Source organism: Corapipo altera, unplaced genomic scaffold, assembly GCF_003945725.1.
Source record: "Corapipo altera isolate COAL_440 unplaced genomic scaffold, ASM394572v1 61411, whole genome shotgun sequence".
In the NCBI taxonomy this organism is placed as follows: domain Eukaryota; kingdom Metazoa; phylum Chordata; class Aves; order Passeriformes; family Pipridae; genus Corapipo; species Corapipo altera.
The window spans coordinates 5,525,751-5,543,116 of NW_020884875.1; the positions used below are offsets into that span (position 1 = coordinate 5,525,751).

At 40.0% G+C, this 17,366-nt stretch overlaps 2 protein-coding genes across 3 annotated transcripts in view; one reads left to right on the forward strand and one right to left on the reverse strand.

The window, feature by feature from the left end:
* The window catches only part of MTREX (Mtr4 exosome RNA helicase), a 45,433-nt gene extending 40,635 nt beyond the window's left edge, over positions 1–4,798 (forward strand). The window contains exons 24-27 of the mRNA XM_027634406.1: positions 261–317; positions 699–865; positions 4,093–4,193; positions 4,550–4,798. Of these exons, the coding sequence (XP_027490207.1) occupies positions 261–317; positions 699–865; positions 4,093–4,193; positions 4,550–4,602 (378 nt within the window). The 3' untranslated portion in view covers positions 4,603–4,798. The remainder of the gene's footprint in view (positions 1–260; positions 318–698; positions 866–4,092; positions 4,194–4,549) is intronic.
* Positions 4,672–17,366, reverse strand: part of PLPP1 (phospholipid phosphatase 1) — a 57,600-nt gene continuing 44,905 nt past the window's right edge. For both annotated transcript variants that reach the window (XR_003526190.1, XM_027634407.1), the window contains 2 exons: positions 7,330–7,506; positions 4,672–5,129 (listed from right to left, as the gene is read on the reverse strand). Coding sequence is in view for 1 of the 2 variants with exons in the window: in XM_027634407.1 (XP_027490208.1) it covers positions 5,004–5,129; positions 7,330–7,506 (303 nt within the window). In the remaining variant the exon portion in view is untranslated. The remainder of the gene's footprint in view (positions 5,130–7,329; positions 7,507–17,366) is intronic.

The following is a 17,366-nucleotide window of genomic DNA, read 5'->3' on the forward strand; positions in this document are numbered from 1 at the left end:
GAATTTTGGAAGAATCCAGAAAGTAGGTGCTTTTTTTCATAGTGGCGGCATACTGTACAGAAATATTTAGTTTTCTGCTTTAGTTTGAGGAAGAAGTATTTGGGGAATTCAGTAATTTTAGTGTTTGATAATACATTTGAGAAGTTTTTTGAATAATTTAGGATGCCAGTATCACACCCTGAACTTCTGTTTTTGCATTTAATTTGGTGTAGAATAAATATACAGGAGCACATGAGCCTATTTAACATTTTCTTTTTCAGTCCAGTGAAATGCCAAAGCTGACAGAGCAGTTGGCAGGACCACTTCGGCAAATGCAGGTAATTAGAAATCTGTCTGTGCTCGGGGTTAACATGAGCAAAATTTATGAATAATGTATAATAAATGCACAGTAAAGACCTGATCTTGGATCATCAGTGAATTTGGCTGGCACTGCATGTGGTTTTGCAATGTGTAATAATGGGTTATATTGTTTGCAAGAAATTTGTGCAAATTTAGAACATGCCTTTAAAACTTTTATAAGCTTGCTTACTGCACTGTAAATTGTTAGTGCAGGCAGGCTTAATGCAAACAATGGTTTACTTTCTGATTCTGAGTAATTTCACACTAGAAAGGAAACCTAATAATGTAGAAGACTTTCTATCAGTTAAACGCTTACTCTGTTTAAATATATTATAAATTTAAAATATTTTATTTTAAAGGAGTGTGCAAAAAGGATTGCCAAGGTGTCAGCAGAAGCAAAACTGGAAATTGATGAAGAAAATTACTTAAATTCTTTCAGACCCAACCTAATGGATGTTGTGCATACATGGGCAAATGGAGCTAACTTTGCTCACATCTGCAGAATGACTGATGTCTTTGAAGGTAGGTTAATCTGTTGTTCCTTAGAAGATGTGAGATGATAATTCCACAACATGGAATGGTAATTCTGAAAACCCTTATAATAAACTCAGATGTATGCAGGTATTGGCATGGCTAAAATGAAGTGGGAAAAAAATTATTGACTTTATATATTAATTTCTAGTTACAGTGTTGATAATGTAGAATCTAAGAAGATTTTTAAAAGGGATATCTCTGTATTTTAAAAGCTTTCTGTGAAACTCAGAAATTCTAAGCATTAAGACAAAAGTTAATGTTTACTTTTTCTAGTTAAAGGGAAAAATACCATATTCCAAATACTTGTCATGAAGAAGTACATCTCTTGTGCTTGCCCTCATTACGGTTAAATGTTTTATTTACCTGGTAACCAGCTGACAGTTCCTCCTGCTGACTTGATCATGACAGAAGAAAGAAGTGGTAATGAAGTCTCTGTTTTAGATGGTTCATCACAGCACTGCAATGCAGATACTTGTAAAGCCCAGATATAAACTGTCATGGGTTAATTTAGTTCCTAAAAGTGGAGTACAAGAAATCACCCCTTGAGGAAGAAGACTTTGTTTGCATTTTTTTAAAAGTATGATGACTTAAAGCCCAGATACTTTTTAAAAGATACCTTCACACCCCTGAAGGTCAAACCACAATAAAAAACCTAATTTCATCTTCTACCAGCTGTGTTGAAAGTTGTGAAGAACAGTAGGATGCCTTACAAGTCTGTGTGCAATGACTGATACTTGAAAATTCTTTTGATTTTTGAAGTTGTTACTGTCACCGCTGCCCTGCCTCTCTCAAATGCTGTTTTCTTGTTTGGAAATGGGAGCCCTTAAAACAAGGGAATTCACACACATAATTCATGCATGTAATCCAATGCTTAGACCCAGAAACTTTCTAAAGTATATTGCCTGGGTGCAACAGGAGTCCTGACAGTCTTTGATTCAGCAAATTCCTCCTATTGCAATGAATATCTGAGCCTTCCCTCTGCTGCAGAGGCACCCTGAGTAGGTGGAACACAAAAGTAGCAGTAGCTGGTCTGTATTTTTACATTGACACTTGACTGTTCAGAATACATTGAGCAGTAACATTTTCCATTTACCATATATGTACTAAGGCTAGTTGGTCAGCTTTGTCCTAGTCCATAGTGCCAGCTCCCTCAAAATTAGACCTTAGTGGCCTGTTTTGAGGTCACCTTTTTGGCAAGGGTCGATGCATGATTTTTCCCTTAATTTTCAATAGGCTGGTTTTCTGTGCATTGTCCAAAAGGAAGGAAAGCACTTCAGGCATCCACTGTTGGTTATGCTTACTTTAAATGCAGTGTGGTATTCCTAAATTCCAGGGTAGTTTGCCTTGGTTAGCCAAGTGATGACAGTGATTTCCAAATCAGAATACAAAAGAAGCCCACGTGCTCCAAGAGCAAGTGTGCTTGCCACACACTGGAGCAGTGTCGACTTGCTAATGAAAACGCATTGTCATTAAGCTGAAATATGTGTGTTGGGAATAAATAAAAAAGAGAGAAACTTTTTAAAGCCATTGGGAAGAATGCAAAACTGGAATGTGCTTCGGGTGGGTTTTTTCATCTCGTGTCACTGCAAGTAGGTTTTACAGATTGCTGTCCTTACACAAACTGTTCTTACTGTAGAAACTGATATGACCTACTGAGGCCACATAAATGTTTTTTAGAAGAGAGGTGTTATTTTACTTTTCATGATTTCTCTCTTTCCCAAGAGTTTTGTAGAATGTTCTTTTCATATAGATAGTTTTACTCCAGATAATGACTTGTCTAGAGGTAGTATTTCACTGAACCATAGAAAGGTCATATCGTCCAAACCCCCTTCAATGAGCATCTTTCACTAGATCTGGTTGCTCAAAGCCCCAGCCAACCCCATCTTAAATGTTACCAGGGATAGGACATCCACTAGCTCTTTGTGCAACCTGTTCCTATGTTCCACCAGCCACATACTAAAAGATTTTTTTCCATGTATGTAGTCTGAATCAACACTCTCTCAAAGCCATTACCTCTTGCCCTATTATCATTGAAGGCTTTACTAAAAAGTCAGTCCCCATTTTCTTATCAGTCCTTGTAAGTATTGAAGAGCCCACAAGAAGGTCTTGCCACAGCCTTCTCTTCTCAAGGCTAAACAACCACAACTCTTTGAGCCTGTCCTCAGAGGAGAGGGGCTCCATCTCTGATCATTTCTTTGTCCTCCTCTGGCCTGTTGAACAGGTCAAGGTCCTTCCTGGACTGAGGATCCCAGAGCTGGATGCAGCACTCCAGGTGGGGTCTTACCAGAGCAGAGGGGCAGGATCACCTCCCTCTCCCTGCTGCCATGCTGCTTTTGATGCAGCCCAGGACACATTTGGCTTTCTGGGCTGCAGGTGCACATTGCTGGGTCATGTCCAGCCTCGCATCCACCAGCAACCCCAAGTCCTTCTCAGCAGGGCTGCTTCTTAGTCCAGTCATCCCATGTTTACCCTATGACAGTTATTTTGCCTACAGTAGTTTTGACTGTAGATATGAGATGCTGCTGGAGGAAATGACCAAACAGGATACTGTTTGCTTGTGGCCAGAAGAGCACAAGTGTTTAAGGTCTTTGTGAAACTCATGTCAGTGACTTAGGCTGAGCTGCAAGGAAAGTTCCAAGAGGAGACGGATGCTTAAAAAAAATCACAGTGGGTGTTGGGTTGGACACAGAGCTTGTGTACATTACTGTAATCATGCAGTTGAGTGATAGAGTGGTCCATGGACTCAAGTGGCACAGCAGTAGTAAGGTAGATCACTTACTCTTTACTGTCCCTCAACTAAAGAACTAAGGGTTATGAAAAAAAAAAAAAACAAACCAGAAACAGATCTGTGGTGGTTCTTGAAGCAGCAAATTTTTGAATCCCCTAATCCCCTATGGTTTTTGAGGGAAGTTTTAAGAAGTACTTGAAAGAAAAATCCACTAAGAATTACTTAACAGCCCACAAAGTCCTATGACTAGATAGAGACTGTGAGGCAGTTCCTTGAAGCTGTTTCCAAATGCTTGTCCATCTGCTATCTTCAGAGAGAAATTTACTGTGTAAACAGAAACCAAGTTTAAGACAGATGGCTGTTCTTACCCTTTGCTTCTAGATAAATCGAACAGGGTTGAAGAAGGAATCATTACTTTGGTCCTGAATTACTCAGTGATATGATATGGCACAAAGTGATACAAGGTTTTCCCTCACTCTTTATGCAGGGAGCATAATTCGTTGCATGAGACGGCTGGAAGAACTGCTTCGGCAGATGTGCCAGGCTGCAAAAGCCATTGGGAACACAGAACTGGAAAACAAGTTTGCAGAGGGTATGTATTTGACTTTCACAGTCTACAAAGTAATACTATAAAGCACATAAAAGTGCCAGAGGGGATGGGCTACACAGGTAGTGATGCCTAGAAATGAATGATTTGGTAATGTAAACTTCTAGTGTTGACTTCATGGTAAATGGGATCACTGCTCTTGGTTATCTTTCCAGATAACATCTGTGTTACAAAGTTTGACTTAAAGAGGTAGATAATGACAGTTAAACTAAGTTTGTGACTGAAAATGAATGTACAAGGACTTCCATTTAATACTTGTAACATGCTTGTAACTGTACTGAAAATAGTGATTTTGTCAGTTAAGACTGATGGATATTAACACGCTTTTCCTTTTTTAATAGGGATTACAAAAATCAAAAGAGATATTGTGTTTGCTGCAAGCCTTTACCTGTAAAAGATGTCTTCCAGAAACAGTACTATATTCACATATAGGATGGAGCAAGTTCATCAGCATCACGTTAACTTCCATGTCAAGTAATTTCTTTTAATGGTGTGTACTTAAACCAGAGTTGTTTCAACAAGGCATATACAAACAGCAGTGTATGTAATATAACTTGTTACTGTTTTTCAATAAAAATTTACAATTGGAATAGCTTTTTTCTTTTAAGTGAGAGCTATAACCAACAGAAATTTTAAGTTTATAGATATACAATAACTGTGGCAGATGTTACTATATACAGGTACAGTGAGCATCCAAGAGCAGCAGCAGTCCCTTAAAGGCATTTACTTATATTACATAGTTAAACTTGTGAAGTTGTTTTCTTTCAGAGCAAGACAGGTGATGTGGGTCATTCTTCATGGTTGATGATTGCTGCCAAAGTGATTTCCATTTGTTGGGGTCTCATGTAGGGTTGTATGGGAGTCTTCTTTTGGTTGAAATGTACATCCTCTCACTTTGAAGAAGTCAGACACATACACAACCTAAGGGAACAAATTAGTGTTACATTGCTGCACTTGTAAGTCTTTGAAACAACAGTTTTTGCAGAAGATAAATTCCATGATCAAGACTAATAAAAAGCTTAATCAGTGTAAAACATTAGAAAATTATTAGGAAGTCTTGAGTGAAATTCTGACATCTGTTCTTTCATTAGTTTTTTTATCCCTCCATTTTACCCTCCCACTGACCACTTAGGTCAACTGATGGTTTAAGCCAAATTCAAGGCCAAGTGCTAACCAACTGCTGAGTGCCTTACAGGCACTGCTTCATTACAGCAGCCATACTTTGAACAGTTCTAAATGAAGGAGCAAGGTGTGCTTGCTGAGGGCCCACACTGCAAGTATGGGTAAATTTTTTCTGTTATTTATACAGTACAGGAAAGCTCGTGCTTTAGCTGAGGAACAGGTTCAGTAGTTAGTAACTGCTATTCTCTGGGGTGTCACTCTCACTTGAATTTCTTTAAAGCCAGTTAAACCAAGCTTGGCTTCCTCTCTTTGGCAATGCTCACAGCTTCTCCCTCCCCTATACCTGTCCCTCACCCCTAAGTCCAGCACCTGTAAGGACAACTCTAGCTACAGAGTCCTTTCCTGCATTTCCTTACATAGCACCTCACTTCTTTCACAGCTGACAGACATCTCCCCAACTATGAGACAGGTGCCTTGATCCAGTTCTGCACCTTGCTGCTCACTTCACCAAGGCACACTAGTATATGTTCTGGGTACAGTGCTGCATGGAGTGTAATAAATTAGGTGCCTTCTCTCATGACACCTTCCCTTCCTACATCACCTCTTCCTCTCCCACTGCAACCCAACTGCAGAACATCATTTATGGCAGAAGAAAGTCTCCTGCACTGGCAGCTGGCTCATGACCCACCAAACTGCTTTAGCCACTGACCAGGTGAGTTTCAGCTTCCACTTAATGCTGGATTAGCTCAATTCAATTTAGCAGTCCAGTTGCAGTTGCTGCCACAGCATGCTCTTGCCTCAGCTCAGTTTCTGGAGAGGAACTCTTCAGTTCTTCCAGGTAAGAGTTTGGGGAGGGGAGGGTTGGTGGTGTTATGTATTTTTAAAAACAATTTCCTCACCTTTTAACTGTTCACTGTAATGCCACCTTCTGTTGTTTCTTGTATACCAAGAACCTCTAAGATACCTTCTAAACCATCCAACCTCCTTCACTAAACTTGTTTTCCTAATAAAAGTGCCCTCAGCACTTCAATCCCTGATGTTTCTTACTGCTTGCACTCCTTTTCTTAGAAAATAAGATTCTTGTACAAAAACAAGGAGTAGGGTTTCCCAGAGCTGCTTCAAGATTTGTTTTGATTTACTGATTGCAACAAGTAAACAAAGCTTTGTCTTGAAATGAACCATACCCTTCTTGAGAAGCGTATGGACTTTAGAAAGCTGACAAAGTATTTATCTTGGAGGTGGTTCTTCCCAGCTGAACCTCAGTTCTTGGTAACTGAATCCTTCAGTATGACCTCAGTTAGCTCCCATCTCTGAACTGTAAGTCTCTGTCTCTTCCCACAGATGAATCAGCGATGGCACCCTGGTGACAGTCAGTACCCCCGTTGCCACTAAGCCAGGCATGCTGCAATAAGTTTAGCTGAGTGTCTGTTCCTTAGGATAGCTTTTCACTCATCAATACAGCTAAACTTCACAGGCTCCTTGTGAACACATTTTTACTACTCAAAATGCAACAAATAATGAAGGGTTTTAGTTTCCCATTAGACTGAGAAAACAGGCTGTGTAAGGTGGCAGAGGCAGACACTTTCATGCTCTCCTTTTTCTTCAAGGACTTCTTTTCCTCCCCATTTACCTTGTAAACAGTCTTCTCCTATTGTACTTGAGATTTGGAATTTGGCAAGAAGCAGAAAGCATGATTTATATATAGAGGCCCACGTGGTTTTACAGTTGACCATTTCCATCTTGGTTATTTAAAAAGCTCTTGAGCAGAGACCTATTTCATGTTGTCCAACAGCTAAAACTGCCACTTATCTCACTGGGCCAGAGCCTGCCTCACTCCCCACTACTGCTACAGCAAGTTCATGGAGTTGTTTCCCCACGTCAGCAACTTTTGAAGCATTAGAAATACAGGTCTTCTTTCCTCTGAACACAGCCTGCAGTTCTAAGGTGTTGTTCATAAAAGCAGCATTCACATATGCACAGCCCTCAGGATATTACTCACAATGAGCACAGCTACCACTGCTCCCTGGATGAGTCCTGTTAAAACATCACTCCAGTGATGCTTGTAGTCAGAAACACGTGAGAGACCCACGTAGATAGATGCAGCAATGAGACCAAATTGTATAGTAGGACGTACAAGTCTTGCCCAGTCCCCTTTCATTCTGGCCTGAAGGTAAAGCTGAAAGAAAAAGAAAAATAGTTATGAAATGCAGTAAACATAGAGGCAGTAAAACTGTGTTGAGTCTGATTGAAGAACTGAGTCAAAATTTGCATTGAGAGACCTCATAATATCCAGCTATTCCAGGTGCTTTACTCTCACAAGGATGTAAGGCAGAGTTTGATAGTGTTGGGGTTTGTGTTCTGTATAAGACTATATAACACCATCATGTAGATACTTGCTCTATTTGTCCCAATGTAACAAATGAGTATAAAGGTCCTGGTAATACGAGAGGCACTTAAGGCTTTAAAAGAATCCAGTGGAAGTCAAACCAATATTTTTCTCCTGTATGAACAACAGGAAAGCCTTATAAAAAAAGAAAAGTTTACATATACTACGCATAGAGCTGACTTTAAAGTTGAAAACTTTAAAGTTAAAAATATTCTCAATTCCAGTCACCTTTCCAGTCACCTTCCAGTCATCTTTTTTAGCCCAATATTCCAGCTATAGTCAAGTATCGGAACTAACTTGATATAATGATTCATAGCATCTAGGATCACATTCCTCAGTTGTCACTGGTGTATATCACTGAGCTCTGTCTGTTCCTCACCCTTTTTAGCTGCATATTAGCCATGCTGCCACTCTGGTAAACAAATGGATATGAGCAGTTCCCATGCTTTTTCCCTCCCCTCAGCTCTACTTTTGTTGGTTGTATCTATGCTTTTGATGTGTTATCTCAGACTCACACTATTACTTTCCCATCTAAACCAAGACCCTTCCTTTGCCTCCTTCTCTGGTCTGTCTAGGATCTGTCTAGGTCTGTCAAGCTTTATAGCTGAGGAGGATCTTCTCCAAATCCACTCTGTAAACATCATCGAATTTATTCTGGAACTTGGTCCTATCACCAAAAAAAATAACACCATAGTTACTGTATTTACTGAGAAGAACAATACAGTTTGAAGTTACATTTAACATTTCAAGTATATCTTTTCAGAGCCATCTAGGAACTTCGAGGCAAGGACAAAACCTTAACTGACAGTTAAGCTGAGAAGCCATAGAAGGTAACTAACACACAGGCGTTGGGCACTGAGCAGCACAACAAACTTCAGTAAAATCCTCCACTGCCAACTTCAAAAGCCATGGCTGAGCTTTGAGAAGCATTACATTTACAATGTAAATACAGGCACAGAGCATGCACTGTAAATGCAAAGGTGCTACTTTCCAAAGGTAAACACTTGGGGAATGTTTCTCTGAGTAACTTACATCATAATTTTGGCATGCTGACATTTTCAGTTATAAATGGAGCATCAAAAACATCAAGCCTGTCCACAACCAGTTTTCTTTAATAGCAAGGTCAGGGTAAAATCAAAAACTCTGAAGAAGCAACAGCTAAGCCTGAACTGAAAAATTATTTTCCCCCTTCAAAACGGTGGGCACTGCACATTTCTGTGGGCCTCAAATTCACCACGAGGGAAAATACAAGTTAGCCACTTGAAAAATTATCTGTCACACAGTTCTTTTAACAAAAGCTGTTTTAATGGACTTACAATATAATATTACTTCTGGATTTACCAATAGCAGAGCAGAACACTACCCAAGTGACAAATGGACCAGAGGTGGGCCCGAGGAGCACATGCTGGTAAGCCTAAAGAGTTAGCTGATGATTTTATACTGGCTGTTCTTTCAGCTTTCCCTATTCTCACTAAATTCTGCTGAAGGCAGCTAAAAATACCTTGCTGCAATGAAGTTCTTTCCATGGAAGCATTTTTAGTAATTGGCAATGATGTATAGCCATAGTAGAAAGAAAAAGGGTTATGCAACTCCAGTTATGTGAGAAAACAGGTTTACGTCTGAACACAGGAAGAAAATGAGGCAAGCCACAGAAGCCAACTTGGAAAGATGCCAGCCCACCCCACTGAATGAGCAATAAACCAGTCTTTGCATTGCCCTTATGCAGCATGTATTCAGATTTTCTTTCTGCTTGACAAAACATCAAACCAACTTGTATTTGACATCTGGAGCTGTTCCTTCAGCTGCAGAACACAAGCAATTGGCTCCCAATTGGCTTCACCAATTCTAGGGGATTCTTCACATCATTAGCTCCAGTATCTGTACAGGAAATGACCACAGACCTTCTTGCACGTACTACCAGCAAATAGATTTATTTACATTGTTCTAAAACTAGGCATGAGAACAGTGAGAAAGGATACCACAGATAAGTGTCACGGTTACCGATCACTGTGGTATTAAGTTTCACAGGTAGCAGCTGTTATTCTGGTTACAATTGGTTTTTTTATCTTTCAGGTTTTTTTATCTTTTTTGCTGTTCTGTTGAGAGGCATTGCTTATTAACCAGTTGCTGCAACTGCAGATGTGCCATATTATTTTTAATCAGGTAACTTCCAACTGACACTGCCTTTAACAGGCTCAGACACTTGTTGTGCTCCCCTGCCAAGCTTCCTCCCACCACCCTGACTCACTCCTAAAGACAACAGTAACGTCTGGGCTGCAATAGGCCATCAGGTCCACACAGGAAAATAAAGCAGCCAGGGAGAAAGGAAGCTTTTGCCTCATTCATTAAATGTTTCAAACATTTCAAAGTGTATCAAATGAAGATTGATACCTGAAGTATTCCCAACTTACCTTTACACAGTATTAGCTCTTATACAGCATTAAATGAACAATATAGAGATGTCCTGGTCCCATGCTGCATTAACTCTTACTACTGTTTTGACCCTGTTGACTAACAGAGGGCAATGGCTTCAGGCTGTTTACAGAACCCTCCCCTTCACAGCATACCTCAGGTTCTTTTGCTCCTCTTTGAAGTCATTTACAGCACAGGCATAGAAAAGGAAAACAGGAGCAAATCCCTGCCTCCCCACCCAAGTCTCTTTCCTAGAAAGGAATAAGCTTTATAAGTAAACTTGTAATCTGTGGATGTGCCTTCCCAAATCTTCGTTCGTGAAGCCTAGCCATGATGAATCTGTGGAATTGTAACTGACTGTTACAGGAACTTCAGGAAACATCATCTGATTAATGCTACTGAAATGCCCCTTACCAGCATTTGGATTGGTGCTGATAAATACATTTGTGAGCCTATGATCACAATAGGAACATCCCAAGCCATTCTGGTGCCTGGCTCCTGTCAGGCAGCTGTTTCATCTTGCCAGCTTCTCTGCTACTCTGTTCTGAGCAGTCTGATCCTTCATCAGTATTGTTCAGCTATGCTCTATATCTCTCCACTCCTGCTGTTTCTCATGTTTGTTTCATTCATTCTTTTTAAAGTGCAAAGAGATTTCATAAAACTTTCTTGCAGTGAGATTAAATAATATCCAGCCTTTTTTCCCCTGCTAGCTTACTCTATAATGAAAATATGTTCTCTACGCCACACACATCCTGAACACAAGTTTCTTCTTAATCTATGATCTAGTACTTCATTTCTAAAAATACTCACAGCAATGAAGAAAAACTCACAGCTATTTTGTGGCTTCTTGCAAGAAGCCACAGATATGAATGAAAGGGTCTCTGGAACTGGAGAATTATTTGCTACTCTTAACATTTCTAGCTTGGCCTTCAAGCATTTGCTCTTCCACCAGGACAGTATTAATATACGTGTACACATGCCTGCCTAATTTTAAAGTACATTGACTTATAAGTCCTACATGGACTTCTGGAAGTATAACCATACAGCTTCACCAGAAAATTTCCTAACAGCTAACATGTCACTTTAAGGGCACAAAATTCTTTTAAATCTATCAAAATCTATTCACTCCACCAACCAAGGTCATATTTCAGATATTTAGTTTCAATACCTAAACCCCCTTGGTTGTTTTTCATTCAATACGTTCTCATTTTTTTTCCAAAACCATATTATACAAGAATTCTGTACTGCAAAATCTTTTGCCTATTAAGGTATGGGAAATCCTCCTGCATTCCTTTAAGAATGGAAATCAAAAGGAAGAAGTTTTGGGTGGGGTTTCCCCCACCACATAACAGTTCTACTTGTACCAATTGATTTGTTCTGCTGCTTTTCAAAAATGGATTTTCTCCCGATACCAAAAGGTCCTAAGGAACAGAAGCAAGGCACACTTTTACTTTACGGATGTACCTATTTTCCCTCTTATTTTTGTCTCCTCTACCCTAACAGTCTCGCAGCATCATGAACTCTATAGCAAAACAGAACAAGGAAACAGTTTTCCTGGAGAAAGAACTCCCCTGTGACACAGGGAAACAACAACACTTCTCAGTTTATCTGAGTCTGGAGGAGAAACATAGGTGCAGAAAGTCAGTTCTCATGAAACAAACCCTACTTTAAGAGACTATAGTAGTCAGTACAAGTTTTGGGAAAGAGGAAGTAAGTGGCATTTCCTTTACTTAGCTTAGTTAGCATTTACCATTAGTCATGTCTAACTTCGGTTTATGACATCTGCCTGAGCACTAAGGAAAAGCCCTATAGCATTACTGTTCTAGTAGGCACAAAATACTGCTGAGGTTATAATCAGTATTTGAATCCATTATTGACTACCACTAGGAAAGCTCAACTTCAAAGCAAGTCTGCTGACCCAAAAAGTCCCAAGAGCCACAAATAATAAGGATTCTTCCCAACTCAAGAAGCTCTGAATCAGGAATATAACCACAGTACTACATACTTGCACAAGACACAGTTTGCACCTGAGCATCTTTGATAAAAGCAGTTATTCAAACAAGATCCTCCAAAGAATGAAAGAACTGAGACATTCAGCCTAGATTCTTGCACAGTGTTACAAAGCAACAGAAAACAAACATTTAGACAGATGCACAGATGATCTGCCATCCCTGTTCCAATCCTATTCAACAATCCAACAGTACAGACCAGAACACCTCTGCCTTGCTCAGACTAGGCAACAGCAGAGAAAAAGGTCCCCTTCAGAAATCCTCCAAGCTTTATACTACTTCTGTAAATGTCTGCAAAATAGCTATTCCCTTTCTGCTCATTACAGGAAACTCGAGCAATACCTTCATATAAAAGCTAGTTTGTATAAAAGCTATATTCAAATAGCTTTGTATAAAAGTTAAACGTACTTCAGCTTCCACAAAATCTGGAATTTAAGAAAGTATACAAAATCCAGGAAACATTTTAAAAATTGCAGTTCTGAGACAAAAGAGTGGCCAAGAACCACAAGATGTGCTGAGAAATAACCCGTCATACACAATCTTGTGTTTATGCAAATATTACATACAACTGCAACAGCTTGTTTTATACCTGTAAGCACTGTATCTATGAATAAACACAGAGCTCTAAGCATCAGCCAACAAGACACTGCCTGCAAACCAGAAATATGGATGTCTTTCCCATGTACTTTTAAATACAACAGGCTCATGTCCAAACACAGCTATTATAAAAGGACTACAGAGCTGTAAAAGAATTCGTGAGCCAATCATGAGCTGGGGTTCTCAAAAAAAAAAAAAGAATAAAAGAAAAGCAACTTAGACTTCAATGTCTATCAATTAATTTTGCCTTTTTAATGAGGTCACCTCCTTTTCCTATCTAGTATTTAATATCTAATATGTATCCTTGGTATATCTCCATTATTTTATGTTCTTTAGCTTTATTTTGATTGGGCAGAAAATAAAGAAAAGAAGCAACACTTCAGAATTAATTTTTCCCCTTCCAGCAAAGGAAAAGGATATAGCTCTGCAGTTACTTGCAGGTGAAGGTATGTCTAGGCTGCTGTTCAAGAGGATGGTATTCATATTACTCTGATCACGTCTGACTCCCCTGTGTCAGCTCTGATGTTTGAATAGCCCAGCAGGTAACTGATCCATTGGACAGCTGAACTAAGGGGGGAAAAAATGACCAGACTAGGGACAAAAAGCATAATATGTACTAGTCTGGGCTCTTCAACATAACTGCATGCTGCTGTCAAAGGCAAGTGATGTGCAAGAGATGCCTCCTATGCAATGGAGAGAAAATCCTGTCTGTTACTAGTAATGGCTCAACTTTCAATTCAATATCAAAAGTGTAATCAATCTGTTCTATACAGACCTTTCTTGTCCAGTGAACAACGTTTTTTTCGATTTTAATCCTCCAGCTTCGACTTGGCTGTACATTGCTGAAATAACTGCTTATTGAAATCATTTTTACCACAGAGCAGGATAAACAATTACATTTCATTCCATTGCAATTTGGAATACAACACTTGGTTCCTTTCTGATGAGAAAAGAATTTAATAAATGTGTTTGTTCTACTTGGAGTTAGTATTTTAACCTTTGCTAGAAGAACTAAAGCCCTGCAAGGAATTGCATTCAGCTCAGTCCTACAGGAGCCAGTTCACAATACTGTCATCACTACTGTCCTAACTTCCAAGCAAATTATGAAGAAATCATTTTGCTTTGTTTGCTTACTATTAAGAAGTCTAAATTCCAATATTAAAGCATTATTAGGAGCTCATACAAGTAGAAGCACAAGTGTCTCCATCCTTGAGCCTTGCAGCATCACTGATTATCCTTTATTTTTTCATCTTTGCTTCAAGTAAGATGGTTGGTACTATGCACAGTTACAGCCAAATAAAATATTTTCAGTAACAAATGTCTTCTCATTAGTTTTACATGACTAGGTAGTCCTCAACTTTCACATGGGTAGGAACACATTAAAGACTGTTTTGTAGCTCTAGGCAGTAGCATGTGGGAAAGTAAAGAAATAGTGCTTTGCAAACAGACATACCTAAAATACTGTGTTAAAGGCTCCTAGGCTCTTAAACATTAGAGTACTGTTTCACTCAACCTCCAATCTCAACATAAAAAATTAAAGTCAGAGGTCAAGAGCAAAGCTTGACTGGTGCACTTAGGTACATGAGCTTGAGAGCCACTCAAGTTACATTGTGCAAGATTCATCACCCCTTTTTGTCCCAAGGGTAAGCAGCACAAACACGTTGCCATCCCCAGAATAGCAGGGCCTCTTGGCTGGGTTACTACAGCCCTATTCTTCATAGGTGCAGGCAGCGAAGTGCCCAGCCCAGCTACACACAAGACTGACTATTACAGCAACCTGATCCTCAGGGTCACACTCATTTCTGCCAACTGCCAACAGTTGCAGTGGATCATTCTCACTCCTGATGACAGCATGCATTTAGCAGTTTAATTTACAATAGCTTTTAAACAGAAGTTTTTAAAAAAAAAAATGTCAAAAACCCTCTTATGACAAGCTGCAGCATCTCCCCTTCCAGGGGGCAGGGTGCTAGTCTGGTCACACTAAACACTGCTAGAAGTGTTCAACTATACCTGCCCTCCCATTCTCCAAGCCAAGATTAAATGGTTTTGTTGATACAGGAGAGACCATGCCAGCTGTTTAACTATAAAAGGAAAGGAGCAGCAGGGGCAGATGACAGAGACAATTTGGGATCCAGCATCTGTTATTAGGTCACTGGGTTCCCACATACTGTTACGGTCAAACTTCATCTAGTTTCCACATGAAGCTGTTGTTGGCAGAAGCTGTTATCTCCAGGATAATAGCTCTGCCTGGACCCAAACTAACCCACCTAGCTCTGCCAAATGAGTCTCAAAATACATTCTCCACTAAAGCTTCCTAGACTGACAGTCTGCAAGCAGATTTTTTTCCTGTGTTTCACTCATTCTGTGTATCAATGAGTTAAAAACTAGAAGACACCATAACTTTAACATGGGAGCGGGCTGAAAACCCAGGTTTTAATCTAGTCCAGCTAGGCACAACAGCTTTTTTACAGGTGCAGTGATGTCTATACTGTGAGAATTGCAGCTGATATATATACTGCTGTGTATTTAAATATGTAGATAATATAAATTATTTAACATTCCAATGCAACAAACAGTTACGGTACAGAATTTGGTGACTGACACGGTGAATGGCGTTTCCATGTGTTGCCCTTGCTATGAGGTGGCGCATGCAGCACAGGATTATGTTCAAAATTGCAGTTTCTTCTCCTGATACCAGTAAAGCCATGCCGTCAGAACTCAGATACTTTCAGGAATCTCTCAAACAGAGGAAAGGAATGCTCCCCAGCATAATACAGACTCTTTAAGAAATCCAAATGGTTGCCAAGTCAAAAATGTCATAGAATCATAGAACTGTTTAGGTTGGAAAAGACCGTTAAGATCTTTTGAGTCCAACTGTTAATCCAGCACTGCCAAGTCCACCACTAAACCATGTCCTCAAGTGTCACATCCACACATCTTTTAAATACCTCCAGGAATGGAGATTCAACCACTTCCCTGGGACAGCCTGGTCCAATGCATAACAATCCCTTCTAAGAAGAAATTTTCCCTAATATCCAATCTAAACCTCCCCTGGCATTAACTTGGGCCATTTCCTCTCATCCTATTACTTTTTATCTGGGAGAAGAGATCAATATCCACCCAACTACAACCTTCTCAGGTAGCTGTAGAGCAATAAGGTCATCCTTGAGGCTCCTTTTCTCCAGGCTAAACAACCCCAGCCCCCTCAGCTGCTTCTCCCATGACTGCTTCTCTATAAAGTCATAGCTTCACCTGACACAGTACACATGTTCAGCAAGTAACACAGAAGAGCATGCTTTCTGCAGTACACACTCACACAACAGACTCCTCCAGCCTCTCCAGAAACCAGCATGCCAGTGTCTGGTTATGATTAACACTGCCCCTGAATACAGCCACATGTTAACAGTCGGTCCTGCTGACGACTCAGTGCGTGGCTGCAGAATGTGTGCAAGGAGCAGATGAAGCCAACATATATCAGAGTTCAGTTAACGAACAAGGTATCAAGTGCTGCAGGTTTGGCTTAAAGCATGGGCAACTGTGTATGTGTGTTCCTCACCTTCCTGCACTAGTTGTCTTTTTTAAGACATCGGCACCTTTTTGGGTTTTTTTGGTACACAGTAAGGCTGTGTTAATCAGCAAGATAATAACATACTGCACAGGAGCCACTAACCTTCTTCAGATATCCCCACACCTGACATTCTAGATGAATAATGTTATCACCAGAGAAAAGGAACTAGAAGTCTATTCTCCACAAAGTCTCTTATTTGTACTGGGCCACAGTTCAGCCAGAGACAAGAGAAGAAACTGGGGTGCAGGAACAGACAAAGAATGCCTTCTCCTCCAGCCAGGGCTCTGGCTACCCATTGAGTGGTTTGTCAAGTAACAAACTGATCTCCAGTGAAATGCTTCCCATTCAACAAATGTCATGTTAGAAGACTTAAAGACATTCGTTCCCCTCCAGTTTAAGGGCGCTACTAAGTAAAGCCATATTGTCTTGCAATTACTACAGGACTGAACACAAGGAGAGCTTCTGATCAGAGCAAGAGTCTGAACCAGGACTGACACAAGTCAAGATTTACAGCATTTCAGAGTGGAACGCCCAGGAAGGATTTGACTTGCACTGTCCCACCACCCACCCACGCAGAAGGCTGTCACAAGTGAAGCTCATATGCACAGCCCCAAGATACCTAAGGTTCATCATTTCCTCTTCAAGAACTCTCCACACAAACTCCTTTGCATGGATTCAAAAAAACATGCCAGAGGCAACTACAGAAAGCATTATTCAACGCACATGCAGTTAGTAACTTCAAAATAAAGAATTTCTTGCCAAAGGCTGAATTTTTTCCAAGTCTAATAGGTTAAACAAACAAGGTCCCAAGTCCAATCTGTTCAGCACATCTTCTACTATCTTGTATTTAACTAAAGAATTGTATTATCTAATGCGTACTATTATCTTGTATTCAGCTGATGAATTGAGAAGTCCTCCCAACCACCCATTTCCCCAGGCTGCAGCATGCAGAACTCTCCTTAAACATGTGACAAAGGTAAAAGCTCAGACAGCTTCAGACCCCTGCCAGATGACTGTAATCCAGTCAGTATAAATTATAAACCATACATATTGCCACACACCTA